The sequence below is a fragment of the Chinchilla lanigera genome, unplaced genomic scaffold (genome assembly GCF_000276665.1).
Source record: "Chinchilla lanigera isolate Chin_1 unplaced genomic scaffold, ChiLan1.0 scaffold00034, whole genome shotgun sequence".
Classification (NCBI taxonomy): Eukaryota; Metazoa; Chordata; class Mammalia; order Rodentia; family Chinchillidae; genus Chinchilla; species Chinchilla lanigera.
This window is the reverse complement of record NW_004955435.1, coordinates 12,590,930-12,605,707: the sequence shown is the minus strand read 5'-3', so window position 1 is coordinate 12,605,707 and position 14,778 is coordinate 12,590,930. Positions and strand designations below refer to the sequence as shown.

General features: G+C 44.7%; 1 protein-coding gene across 2 annotated transcripts in view; it reads right to left on the bottom strand.

The window, feature by feature from the left end:
* Positions 1–14,778, bottom strand: part of Kiaa1324 (KIAA1324 ortholog) — a 95,319-nt gene that overhangs the window by 21,262 nt on the left and 59,279 nt on the right. For both annotated transcript variants that reach the window (XM_005388848.1, XM_005388847.1), the window contains exons 3-7: positions 14,472–14,664; positions 9,408–9,555; positions 8,740–8,820; positions 8,102–8,207; positions 7,817–7,966 (exon numbers count right to left, since the gene is read on the bottom strand). In XM_005388848.1, coding sequence (XP_005388905.1) covers positions 7,817–7,966; positions 8,102–8,207; positions 8,740–8,820; positions 9,408–9,555; positions 14,472–14,664 — 678 coding nt within the window. The remainder of the gene's footprint in view (positions 1–7,816; positions 7,967–8,101; positions 8,208–8,739; positions 8,821–9,407; positions 9,556–14,471; positions 14,665–14,778) is intronic.

The window sequence follows — 14,778 nt, the reverse complement described above, 5'->3', positions numbered from 1 at the left end:
AAAAAGCAGTTGCCCATGATCCCGGAACTCTCAAGCCCCTGGGATGGAGTGGAAAGTAGAAAACCCTGCACCCCCACCCTTCCTTTTGCTTCAGTGAGGTCTTTTCAGGTCCCCACTCCCTGCTCAGCTACTCCTCTCAATCTCTTCCTGGTGCTGATGAGAAGCTGTTGGCCCTGCACCGTGGGGCCGCAGACCAGTTCGAGGGGCGTAGCTGGGAACAATATCTGGCAGGTTCACCACCACCGACCCCAGACCCCTGAAACCCGCCACTGTCCAGGTGCCTTAGCACCCCGACCTTGGTAGTTTGGCTACTGCTGAAGGTTGAACTAAAACGCAGTCAAGTTTAGGCTGTAAGTTCCCTGGACTCCATTTAACATGGGAGGTTTTCTCATGAATGCTGCCTTTAACCTGTAATGTGCACCTGACAAGAAATGCAATGTATCGGTTTTACCCTGCTCTGTGTGTCCTCCTTATGTCTATATCAGTTCTTCCTCAACCCTATGAATGGCTGGATAACAGCAACTATTTCAGTGAATTTCCTTTTAAAGCAATGGATTTCACCTCTTTGGAACTGAGAAAACTTTTTAAAATTTTGAAAAAAAGAGAACTGTTTCTTCTATGCAGAAAAATATGCCTAACTCATGCAAATAAAAAAATTAATTTTTCCCCCCCATAGGGAATTTGCTTTCTCCAAAATAAAAACGATTGCTTTTTAAATTACTGCACATTCATTCTTCTTAACTGAAGGATTACTCAATGAACTTTAAGTACATAAAATGAACTTTTATTTATTTATTTATTTATTTATTTATTTATTTATTTTGAGACAGGGTCTTGCTATGTAGCCCACGCTGGCTTCAAACTCACAGCAATCCTCCTGCCTCAGTCTGGGATAACAGGTGTGTGATTACAGGAAGGTACTGCCATGCCTGAATAAATGCACTAATCTGAAGTATGTATTTTACAATATACATATCTTTTAAAAACATATGAATCAAGCTAGGGATAGAACTCAGGAGCACAGTGCCTGCCTGGCAAGTGCAAGATCACGAGTTTAAATCCTGGTAACAAAATGTAGATAGGAGGGGCTGGGGATTTAGCTCAACGGCACAGTGCCTGCCTGGCAAGCATGAGGTCGTGAGTTCGATTCCTGGTACCAGAAAAAAAAAAACAAAAAAACCCACCAAAATATAGATAGATATAGATATAGATATTATATTAATCTGTCAGTTTACAGAAGTAAAACTACCACCCTCATCAATGTACTGAACGTTGATCTTACAAATGAATGTCATGTTATTTACCACATAAAGTCTCTTAAATGTGTAATATGTTGTCATATTCTTATTTCTGCCTAAAAGTTGCTCCCTGTTTGTATGATCTAAAGATTTTCTATTACTCTTAAACCCTTTTAACCTTTGTTTTATACAAATGTAGACATCTCAAAGATAGATTTTTTTATTAAATTTGGACTTTATTAATTGGGAATTTAACCAATTTATGAGTGTGATAAATCACCTCTACCTCTGTCAATTGCTTTTATGCTGTTTTAATGCTTCTTTGCCATTTTTCTTTTGCTACTCTTCCTGGCTTTTTATTTCTTTTCAGTTTCAAAGCTTGGAACGTATATATTATACTTCTGTCCACAACTCAGTGACAAGTTGACTAGGAACTACCATCTGAGGCAGTAACTGCCATTTTTTCCCAACCCAGTTTATCACACAACATTTTATCCACTCTTCTCAAAGCAGTGCTTTGGAAATTTTCTTCTTATGCTATCAGTATTAACATTATGAACAAAAGTCCTAGTTTTCTTCCTTTGTAATTAAACATAAGAGAAATAAAGCTGTACCATTTTCCATTTCATCAGATTAACATTCAGATTGTCTTTACAGTACTTGTCCTGTCCACAGTGACAAAACACTTTTATTTTACATACATTTGGCTTAATTAACAACATGCATCTTTATCTATGATACTATGTGACAAAAATAAAACCATACTTATTTGCCTAGTACATTGACTATTTGGCATGCTCTTTGACAGTTTAAAACTACATAAACTAAAAATTTTAGATCTAGCTTACAAGTCTATTTTCACATTTAGTTTTATTACCCTACCTGTAACAATTTTAGACTTTGTGCTTAACCAGTTTTATTTTATTTTATTTATTTATTTATTTATTTATTGAGACAGGTCTCACTATGCAGTTCGGGCCGGCCTTGAGCTCACTTTGTAGCCCAGGTTGGTCTCGGACTCGCAGTGATCCTCCTGCCTCAGCCTCCCAGAGTGCTGGGATTACAGGCGTGAGCCATCATGCCTGGCTTAGCTAGTTTTAATGCTTACTGTCACATGTTTTATACAAGTGTCTCCTTGTTCTTTAGTTATTTTTAATTCATATCCACTGTAAAAGCAATTGCTTTATATAGCGTACATTACAATACTCCTACTGCTGCTACCACTGCTTCTAATATGAGTCCCTCGTCCCCTGCAAGCAAACATTTGGTAATGATGGGAGCTTCTCCCTTCCTATATATTACCTGACAAGTAGTATGGTGTAGCTAAGTGAGACTTAAATCTAGACAGAGCTAGGTTTGGATTCTGCTTCATCCTTAACAGCTGTGTCACTGTAAGCCAGTTGCTTAACCACTCTGAGCTTTGGCTCACTCAGCCGTGAAGCAGGAATAGTATCATCTATCTTGGAGTCCCACATGCCTGGCATGTTGTAAGTAGATATTTACTAAACAGCACAATTATTACGACCTGCATGTTTGCAAATTATTTTTATTTTGGAACTGTCACAGGAGATGTAATCAGGATTAAAAATCTCTTTTCCTTCCCTTCACTGAAGGGCTGATATCTTAGCTGATCTCTATATTTTCCCAAGTGACTTCCTTGATCAGAGACTCTCCTCATTACAGCTTTGCTGGCCTGCACTAGGGAGTTTCCTTAGTTGCACATTTCCCCATCTCTTCTGTCCCCGTCTTGCTAGGCTGGGCAAGAGGGAGATACTAGCTGAGACACAGCAGAGGTCTTCCCAGCTCTTTATTCGGTTAACAAGCAGAATGTCCAGTTCAGCACAGAGGGATCCAGGGGCTCCTGCTCTTGACTGACTTGGCCAGGAGAGACCTGGGAGGAGACGCTGAACACATGCCCATTCCCAGGACCTTGGGTATTGAATCTAGTCAAGTATGAGGTGTGTGCTAGATAATGCCTTCTGCGCAAAGACCTTTCTCTGCTTGTCAAATATTTGCTCAGCCTGACAGATTATAGCAAGAATGATCCAGCTGTTTACACACTGACCACTGCTTAAATGGTTTTAGTAAATGATTAACCCAAAGGATAAGACAGGCCTCACTTTGCTAGCTCAACTTCACCGAGGTGTTTAGGCCGGGCACTGGTCAAGTTTGGAAGATCAGCCTGCAAGTTTGGTTGGCGGAGGGAGTGGAAAGCAATTTGAGCACAGTGGGACTGACCCTGGGAAAGCTGTATGGAGAGAAAGTTGTTCTCAGGGAGCCTCCACTCCTCTGTCCGGATTGTCCTCCTTTCAGGATCCTTTCCCCACACCTAGGTTCCCGCTCAGACTGCTTTTGTCAAGGGAAAATATTTACGGGCCTAAGGAACACAAGGCCCTGCTCAGACACCAGCTCAGATTCTTGGCAAGCCCCTTACTCTTTTTCTGAGCTTCTCTTTATTCATTTGTAAATGGGAAAACCAACCCCTATAGTCCAAGAAATAAATAATTTTCAATTACGAAGTTCTATATAGGTGGCCTCTTGTGATTGTGACCTACAACAAGACTATTTTCATACTAAATAAGAATATTCAGACAAGCCTTCAGGGTAATGAACCAATAAAATTGGTGCTTCCTACATGCCAGCCCCCTAAGTTCTTTACCTGTTTGAATCAGTCCTCATGGTAACACTGTGAAGTATGTACAATTATTGTCCTTCCCATTTTAGAAATGAAGAGTCTGAGGTACAATCACTTCGGAGCTTTTCAACTAAGATCAGTTACAGAAACTTGGGCACAGGTGAGGAATGTGCTCAAGGTGTCCCAGCTAGTAAGTGGTAGAACAGGGACTTGAGCCCAGTAACTTAGTTCTGGAATCCACACTCTTAAGCTCCATGTTATCCTAACAGCGTAAAGGAATTAATCCTACTGATCAAATGTTAGGTAGCAGTGAAAAATGTTTTCCATCACATGTTTGTCCTTAACATCTCCCCTGTGAGTTCTCCGGTCTTCAGCCTGCTAAGCCCTCCTTTGTTTCCATCCTGGGCCCCAGTAACAGAGCCTGCTGCAAAAGCCCCCAGCTCTGGCCTCGGTCTCTAGCCCCTTCTCTTCCTCCACAGAGCAGCCAGAGTGGCCTCCAAAGCACGAGTTCGGTCATGTCCCCTCTCAGCTCAAAATTCTTTAATGTGTCCGGGTGGTACCCATTTTTTGGTACCGGGAATTGAACTCAGGACCTCATACTTGCCAGGCAGGCACCTGTGCCACTGAGCTATATCCCTGGCCCTCTAAAGAGAATTTTTATTAGCACATAATAATTGCATATCTTATGGGTGCAGTGCGATATTTCAAGTGTACACAGCATATCCCGATCAATCAGGGTAATCAGCATTTTCATCTCCCTATCATTTCTTTATATTTGGAGCCTTCAAGCTCTTCTCTTCTAAGTTCCTCACTAAAATAATAGGTTATAATAGGTTAAGATTATAATAGGTTATAATAGGTTAAGATATAATAGGCTCTATGCAGGAGGTCACACTAGGTTAATAGTCACCCCACTGTGCTGTGGAACACAGCACTGTTCTCCTATTTGCATGTTGGTACCTGTCGTCCGACTTCGTCCTCTCCCCTCTCCCCTGCCTTTCCCAACCTCTAGCAGTCACTATTCTTCATTAAAACGGACTTAAATTTTTTTTAGCAAATCCCACTTTTTCTAGCAATAGTACAGGAGGGCTGCTTCACGCTCTGTTCCCTGCTTACCTTTCAGCCTTGAAAGCTACGTCTCTCCATCCTAACCTCCATCCTTGAGCCTTCTGGCCTGGACTTACACTTTCCCTACCTCAAACATCCTCTCCTCATTAAATCACCACTTCATCTTTCAAAATTCAGCTCATCTTTATTCTTTTTCTTTTTCTTTTTTTTTTTTTTTTTAACACAGGGTCTCATTGTGTAGTCCAAGCCATAGCTCAGGCTGGCCTAGAATTTGCAATCCTCCTGACTCAGCCTCCTGAGGCTTGGGATTATGGGCATGTACCACCATGCATGCTCAACTCAGCTCATATCACGGAAACTTAGCTAGTGAAGTCTCTCCTCCTACCCCAGAGAGAACTAATGACTTCTTTTTTTTCTTTTATTCCTTCATAGTACATGATACCCAGCACAACTATCCCAGCCCCACTATCCCAGCCCCATCACACCATGGAGAGTACTGCACCTAAGTGCTTTTGTCAGCAGAAGCTGGAGGGTAGCCACAAGCTCCACCCGTGACCCCGCCCAGCCCTGGCACGCCCTCAGAATGTATTTGTACGTGGATGGGCCTTCCACCACTCATGCACTTCACGACAGGCACTTATCTGATGCTGCATTTTTCTAAGCCTTCCATCTTCTCCCCTGCACCTTTTGGAAGAGTCAGATCTCAAAGAAATGTGACTCTGAATCCCAAGCTGGTGAGATAGTCAACAAGGTAACCTCATTTTTCTAGTAAAAACTCACTGCTCAATCAAAGGGGCAGTTTAAGAAGTGGATGGAAGAAGAATACAGTCCAAGAATTCAGACTGCAGCCTAACATTTTACAACAGCTCCCTGGTTAAAATTCAGTTTACACTGAGATGATCAACACACTCCTAGGCAGTTTTGCCAGAACCACCCTGCTGTTCAAACCCTTGCACAACTGTTGAGCTGGAAAAGGAGCCGACTAACAGACTAACAAAGGCCACCATTGACAGAGGCAGAGCAGGAAGGGAAACAAGAAATTCAAGTGGAAAAACAGGAATTTAGACTTACAGATAAAAACTTCCTCCAAGATCTATACGTTCTTGTTCTGGTTGAAAACTACACTCATTATTTGGCAAGATCTGTGTAGATTAATAGGTCTTTTGTTTTAGGAGTGATGTAGAAATTAATCAACTCACAAGGTCATGGCTAGTCTTGGCTAAGCAAACAACACCTGTGTGGAGTGTGGGTGTCTCTGTGGGGACATGGGGTCTACTTGAGAGATGCCTTTGTGCTGGGTTTTGTGTGGTTCTGTGTAAGCAATAACAATAGAACAGCTATGAGTGTTTCAAAGGACCAAAAGAAAAACTCTTCCTCCTTTCGTCCTTGTTCCAAACCTGCCTTGGAGATTGCCCCTTGTGCCAATCACCGGCTGCTGACAGAGGGCCCTCTGGTGGCACTGCCCATCTTACCCCAGAGCCTTGATGTCCCCTGACACCTCTTCAGATGACAGGTCTTGTTTCTTTAATTTGGATGTTTTAGGAAGCTACTGAATCTAGGATTGGATAAATAAGCTGCTTTCAAATGGCCCCTGGAAGTGGCCTTCCCTTACAGCAGGGGGTTTCAAACTGTGTACCAAGGAAATCTGGATTTTTCAGAAATGCCTGCTTTGGAGCCCCGCGTGTTGGCACATGCCTGTAGCGCCAGTTCTCTTGTACCCCCACACTGGGGATGGAACCCAGGAACTTTGTGCTCAACTATACCCCCAGAGCTTTTATATTTTTTAAAATTTTGAAGCAGGGTCTCAATAAGTCACTACATTGCCCAGGTTGGGCTCAAACTTGTTGTGACCTTCCTGCCTCAATTCCCCAGAGTGCTGGGATTACAGGTGCGTGCCACGAAGCCTAGCAGTCTCAGGTATCTAGGAGGCTAGGGTGTAAGAATATATATGTATATATATCCCTGCTTTGAACTAAGCAGATGCTTGGTCTGAGAAAAAGATCCTAACTTCCATACTTAGTCCTTGCTATCAAAATGGTTATACTCTTAGCCTGATCTGATCATTCCACAAAGTATACATGTGGTATAATGAAACATTATGCCTTATAAATATATACTATTATCTGTCATTTAAAAATAAAATAAAACCTTCATGTTTGTGCTCATCAATAGAACCTCATAGTTCTTAAAAATAACCTTTATAATAACTGCTATAGCTGGGTGTGGTGGTGCACACCTATCATTCCAGCACTTGGGAGGCTGAGGCAGGTGGATCTCTGAGTTTGCGGCAATCCTGGGGTACGTGGTGAGTTCAAGATCAGCCTGAACTACATAGTGAGACCCTGTCTCAATAAAAACTTTTATAAATTAAAGTGTATAAATGTATCTTTTCAATTTTTGACTATAATTATAACCATATAGGTTTTAATGAAATAAAACAGATTTTACTACTTGGAAAAAGAGATTGCAAAACCTTTCCCTGTTTTTCCTAATCCCTCTAACTCAGAGCTGCTTTTCCTTTTTGCCACCAAACATAATATACTATATAACTGATTATGTATAAGTCATTCATTTCTTATACTTATGGTTTATTGTCTGCTTTCCCTCCACTAGAATGTAAATTTCAGGAAGACATGGACTTTTTGCCGATATAGTCTAAGCACCTAGAATAGGGCCTGGAAGGTAGCAGAGGCTCAACAGGTATTGATTGATTGATTACTGGAGTGATTGGTGGATATGGATGAGCAAGGCTCTTCCATGGTCTGGAAAGGAAGGGTTTATGATTTATTATCATCAGCTTGGCCAGAAGGACGGCTCTGCCTCCCAGCTCCTCCCTGTGTGTTGTCATCCTCCACTCCCCAAACCCCAACATCACCTGAATATTTGTCAGAGTCACAAGGGTGGCAAGACGTTTCTCCTTTATTTGAGTAAGAGTTGGCTGGGCAAAGTTTGCAGAAAGAGGAGCCCTGCTTGGCTGCGTACGTGCCCGGCTTGCAGGGGAAGCATTCAGAGGTATAGGCCACTCCTACGGAGGAACATGTAGAACAGCAAGGACTGAGTCTGGGTGCGGAGGCTCTGGGGCCTGACCACCACCCTCCCTGCCAAGTCAAGAGGCCAGAAAGTCAGCAAAAGACCCCAAATCCCAGCCCTGCCCTCGTACCTGTGATGGCGATGTTTCTCACCAGCACAGGGTTGGAAACTTTGGACCACACTGAGAAGGCTGTGGTTCTCCAGTAGAGGACATTATTGCCTCGATTTAGCTCAACCTGAAAATGACAACAAGGCATCAGCTAGTTCATGGCAGAGCCAGGCTTCGCTAAGCTGCCCCTTTGCCCTCTCACTGAGTACACACGGCCTGTCTGACGGTCTCCCTCCTCTTCCTCGTCTTTGCCCTTCCCAGCTTAGCTCAGCCCCTCTCTGTAAGCCTCCCCTGAAGCCCCCTCACACCCTCTCCCACTGCTCTTTGCGTCACAGATTCCACGAGCATCTCTTACAGTGAAACCAATAGAGGGACTCGAGGTGACTGGTAATAGGGTACCTGGTGTCGCCTCATTCTCCAGAAATCTTGGCCTTAAAGCTAGAAAGCTGCTGTGCTTGGGGTGAAGCTTAAGCGTAAGAAGCCACCCTGTACCCATTTCCACCCATCAAGAGAACAGGAGCCAGCACCCGCTCCTCTCCTCAGACCCCTGCCCTCCAGGAGCACAGGAGCAGGAAGCTCAGCACGAGAGGACGTGCTCCTTGAGGAGAAGCCCCTGGCCCTGCCCTGGGACCTCCAGGGAAGGCTGCTGTGACACTCACACTGTGGAATTCCCATCCTTTCTCCGTGGTTTTCATCCACCTGGAGTCGTCCACGTTGGGCTGACACTGATCATTCTGGACCTGAGGCAGCAGGAGTCGGAGGAAATAAGGGCCTTAGTCCATGTTGCACAGCCCTACAGAGGGCCCTTCTTACAGAAGGAATTGTCAGTTTCCTCTAGGACTGAGCCGGGGCACACAAGCTTTGGACTAGGGGCGCGCGCGCGCGCACACACACACACACACAAAGCACTCAGCACTGACATCAAAGAAGTAATTTGCGACTCAGCCATTTATATGCTCTTTTCATGTCTGAGCAGGAGGAAACACCTAGAAATCTCACAGATTCTATCCCCCGTCCCCAGGGTCCTTTCACTTTTGCTTCCCCTGCCTCCTCGGGCCTCAGCTCATTTGCCCGCAGTTCTCTCCAGGGGAAAAACAACTGCTATTTCCCAAGCAGGACCACACTTGTAGTTGATTCCTGCAAATGAATCTATTTTTTTGTTTGTTTGGTTGGTTTTTTTTTTTTTCCAGTACCAGGACTTAAACTCATGACCTTGCGCTTGCCAGGCAGGCGCTGTGCCACTGAGCTAAATCCCCAGCCCCTCTGCAAATGAATCTAAATCTCAGAGAGTCTGTATTTCCCTTCCTCCCCCTTGGCCAGGACTCACAAAAAACTCAAAGATGATACTGGAGTCTGGGTAGTAGTACTCAAAGTTCACGGTGCCAGACTGCTTCAGGCTGACGGCGTACATCAGTGTGGCTGTGCACTCGTCCGTGTTCGAGGCGATGTAGTCACCCCGGGGGACCCACTTGGACCTGTGAGGGAACAGGAAGGAAGCTCACTGTCAGGAGCAAGCGCACAGACTTTGTGCCACGGGCAGCTCTCGGGGCCTGCTGGGTGTCTGGGGATTCCAGACTTGTGCTTTTTAACTGAAGCTTGGACAACAAGAGGAAGGTAGACAGGTTACTTCCACATTACGGAGAACTACCCCAGAGGTAGATGGCAGGTAAAGTGGGGGGTGGGAAACGCTCCCTGGTTGCTTAGCATCACTCAGGTATAGAATTACATGCTTTGTATTCATGATTCATTTTCACCAATATGAGGAAGAGCTATTTTTTCCACTTGATAGATGAAGAAACTGAGGCTCAGAGAGTGCCTTGCCCTATAGCACGAAGCCATCAAGTGGCAGGGCTGGGATTCAAACCCATGTCTGCCTAACTCCAGAGCGGTCAGAGTGAGTCGGCAGACACAGATATTCCTCAGAACTCAGAAGTTCAACCAGCCAGGTTCACCTGCTTGTCCGAAGCTGTCCACTTTAAGATGCGTCCGGCCTGCCACCTCCAGTCCTCTCCCGGCCGAGGCTGGAGACATCCTCCAGAAGGAAAATATAACCACACAACTCCCCTGCTGAAAACCCCTGTGACTAATTCCCTGCCACCTTAGGACAGGGTACAAATTCGTGGCCCACTCTTTATACTCCAGCCCTAAGGAATTTCTCTCAATTCCTTTGCCAAACTTTCTTTTACGAGCTTGCTGTCTTTCTGAAATAAAATTCCTCCTTCTCCCTCTGTTTAATTCTTCCTCCTGTTTTCACATAAATGCCACTTAATCTAAGAAGTCTTCCTCGAATCTATCTGCGTTTGCTGTGGGTGCCCTTAGCTTTCTCTGTTTCCCTTTGCATAACTATGATCCCATTCTGCTTTATTTTTAATGTTATAAACTACTATCATTACACCGTACAAAGCTATAAAGAACATGCCTGTACCCTTCACCCTGCTTAAGTAATACAACACAATCCGGGTGATGTGGTACATGCCTATAATCCTACCTACTTGGGAAGCCAAAGCAGGGGCATCAGCAAGTTTGAGGCCGGCCTGAGTAACCTAACAAGACCCTGTCTCAAAATAAAAAGCTCTGGGGACATAGTTCAGTTCACCCTAGATCCAATCTCCAGTATAAAAAGAAAAAAAAGACAGCACAGCAGAAACATGCTTGTAGCCCCTGGTTAATCTCATCCCTTTTCCTCTAACATAGCCCTTTCCCCCTGCCAAGAAACAACTTTCCTGAATCTGGTGTTTAACATTCCCCGTGAAGTTCTTGAAACATACTAAATGACAGTGCTTTGCATTGTTTTTAAATTACTTGTTGAGGTTTTTTTTTTTTTTTGGTGCGGAGAATTGAACTCAGGACCTCGCGCTTGCCAGGCAGGCATTGTGCCACTGAGCTATATCCCTGGCCATTTAGTTATTTGAGACAGGGTGTTGCTATGTAGTTCAGGCTAGACTTGAACTTCTTATGTAGCCTGGCTGGCCTTGATCACCAAGCAATCCTCCTACCTCAGCCTCCTGACTGCCAGTATTATAGGCATGCACCACCATGCCTGATTTTGTTTTTCAAATTTATGTAAATCACGTCACATTTATATGTTATAAAACTTACTATTTTTGAGGGAAAGACTTCAACATAATGGTTGTAGGATTTATCCATCTTCATACTATATAGCTCTTCTCTCTGTTTTGGTTTTTTTCTGGTGGTAGTGGTGGTTTGGTGGGGCTGGAGATCAAACTCAGGGCTTTATACATGCTAAGTATGTACCCCACCATTGAGCAACATGCCCTGCCCCTTCTTTCATTTCTACTACTGCATAATACGCCTTTTATGGCTCTACCATATTTATTTATTTATCACTGATGAACATGTAGATTGTTTCCATTTTTTGCTAGTGCGCCCACTCTGCTATGAGCGTTCTAGTTTCTGTATCCTTGTCCCTGCTGGGGAAATGCTTGGAAGTCGAGCTGCTGGCCCGGGAGTATGTGAATCTCCAACTGTACTTGTTCCCCGCATAGATTACATCAACGTACAGTCGCCAGCAGGTCTTTGTTCCTCTACATCCTCTCCAGATTTGGAGCTGTCCAACTTTAAAATCGTTGCCAATATGAAGTGGTAGGAAATGAGCATCTAATTGGGCTTTAAATCTTATCTCCTGGATCACTAGTGAAGTTCAGCATCTTTTGTGAAACTGTGTACCATCTGGGTTCCCTCTTCTGACCAAACTTTATTTGAATTTCTCCTCAGCTGCCTGGCCTCCTGGCTGCCCTAGATGCGGTGAGGGCAGAGACCTCAGTATCATTCTCAAAACTGAAATATAAACTGAGCTCATCCAAAACGCTCCAGCTAACCTAATGGCATTGATTCTCCTTGTTGAAAGACACATTTAATGCTGATGTATTCCACAGCATCAGTTATAAATAACCCCTGAAGTTTAATGAATAATTAAAAGGGTGCCATAAGTGGGTTACATTTGCAAAATGCATCACAGTTCTGATTTTTGTCAGAGCTGACTCTGGCAAAGACACTTCGCATTCCATATAGCATGTTTGGGTTGATTTCTAAATCATTGTTCTAAATGCTTTACATTATCATATTGATCCTTAAGAGCACCCTTTTTCTCGTTATTTAGGATGAGGAAACTGAGAACAGAGATGACTGGGGAACTTGCTGCAGGTCATTCAGTAGTGATCTGCACTATTTTTAATTTTAAACATTTACATCTTTTTAATATCTGGACCCATCTTCTTTCACACATTCTCGTTTCACAGGCACAGTATTTAATCTTCTACTCTTTCTTCCCTGCTAATATCCAACAGCGACCTGAGGACTAAGGAGGAGGAAAGGAATGGATGGAAGCTGTTCAAATACTCTGGGGAGAGAGGGAGCCAGGCAGCTAGTGTGGCTGCCCCAGGGCAGGCAAGAAGGAAGGCGGAAGGCAGAGGGCACAAGGCACAGGGCAGAAGGCAGGCCTGCAGGCTGTGGGAAGGTGCTGCATTTTATCCTAAGAGCTGTGGGTCCACAGAACCCAGGGTCTTGAGCAGAAAAGCACTATGGTTAGTTGTTTTCCGAAGATCAGTCTGGCTTTTGGGTGGGTGTGGGCTGGAGGAGGCAGGGAGTGCAAGTAGGAAACCAGCTGGGAGGTTTTGAGGCAAAGCAGGCAGGAAGTGATCCTGGCTGGGTCAGGCTGGAGGCAGTGGGGATGGATGCAGGTTGAACAGGAAAGTCAGACATTTGGGCTCTTGGTACCAGATCAACTACTGCCTTTCAGAATCTGTCCAGGTGGGCATTTCCTCTCCACTTCTACAGAGGAGAAACATCTCTCCCACCCTCCCAGGATGTTGTTGGATGCTTCAAGATACAAGCTAGGAGCCAACCTGTGCTGTGGAGATGCAGGCTGTTATTAATAGACCCACATCCTGCCTCACTGAGAAATAATGGTCTCTGGGCTCTCACCACAGGCCCTGGAGAGAGGTGAAACCCTCCCTTTGCACAGGTAAGAATTGACTGAGTGAGCCAGGTCTGCACCTTGTCCGCGGTCAAGCGGCATCCATTATTAGGACTCAAATGGGGGCTGTCTTCACTCACACATTTCTTCTCCTTTGGCTTGCACCCTCTCTAGCTTTAACATGAGAATAATTATAACACATAAATTTAATTGTAAAATGACATTATAGTTGTATCGTTGAATGTCTGCTACATGGCTCAGACACCGGTACTTCTAGGAGATTTAAGTATAGGAATGGAAAAATTGCTCCTAGTTTTGGAAGTCCAAGTGCAATAAAATTCTTCGGTCTTGTTTGTTTGTTCGTTTGTTTGTTTTGAGACAGGATTTTACTATGTAGCTCAAGCTGGCCTTGATCTAACTAAGTAACCCAAGCTGGCCTTAGACTCATGGTGATCCTCCTGCCTCAAACTCCTGAGCGCTGGGATTACAGGCGTGCACCACTACACCCAACTTCAGCTTTGAAAAGAAATCTATTTGCTTTCTTTTCCTTTCCTCCTATACTCATGGTCAATATTTGACATGAAGCAATGTACATAACGTTATTTGCACAGTTTCCCATATTGCCTTGCACATAATGTTATTTGAAGGTGGCCAGATGGGAAATTGAAAACTTGGGCCTGGGTTTGAATTCCAGTCTCGCTAGTGATAAACAAGGTAATAAAGGCAGGTGGTTTAACCTCCCTGGGCCTCTAGTTTCTCTTCTTGGTAGTGGGAACCATAATATCTATTGCACAGGATTCTTGTCCGGATTGTAGAAAGCGATATATATACAGTTTTCAGCATAGTGCTGGGGACATAAAAGGCAAATCTGAAATAAATGTCCAGCTGTCCAACCACCCTGTGCTTTTCCATTACCGGCAAAGATCTCCATCTGGAAAATTTTCTGGCCATTGGGATCTCAAAGGAGTTGGACGATCTCAGCCAACGTGGACCAGTCCTCAAGTCTTACCCAAATCCCCCCATCAAAACCCACAAATCAGGGTACGCGGAGGGAACAAGTTTTAGAAGCTAGCATCAAAGCCAAGAAGACACCCAATACTTTGCATATTGTGCTTCAATCAAGTTGAGGAAGTCTATTGGCTGGTCCAAATTCCATGGCGGATATCCAACTGGATTTTGTTTTAAATAGAATGGGTTGTTTGAACCCTAGTCCTCCTTATAGAGCCCCCTCTATTTCTCCAGGCTTTTCACTCACCTATGCCTGCCAGCCACTGATAAGCTTAGGTAAGAGTGGGCTGAGGTGGCAGCCACACCCCGCAGTCCCCGGAGGCCCTGCTCGACGCCCCCTGCTGCCCCACCACTTTGCTTCCACCCACAACCCCAGCCCCGGCCTGAGGAGCACCGGAAAGTGCCATCCCAGATGCCCAGGGACAGGGGGTGCCCGGGTAAACTCACGAAGTGCAGTTCTCAGTGGACTCCATGGTATTGTCCTCAATCTCCATGTTGGCGGAGAGGCTGGCAAAGCCGTGGGGCAGCTCATCCCACTCATCAAAGCGGATGCCTGTGCCCAGGGAGTAGCGGCCCTCGGCACACGGCTTACAGGACTGGTCCTTCATATCCAGAAACTCCCCAGCGTTGCAAGAGAAAGCTGGAAAGCAGGGTAGGGACAAGAGAGGGCTGGTGAGGTCACTGTGGCCCCTGAAGAAGTGGCCAGGTGAGGGTATGCTAAAGGGAGAAGCCGAGCCTGGTATTGTGGCACATG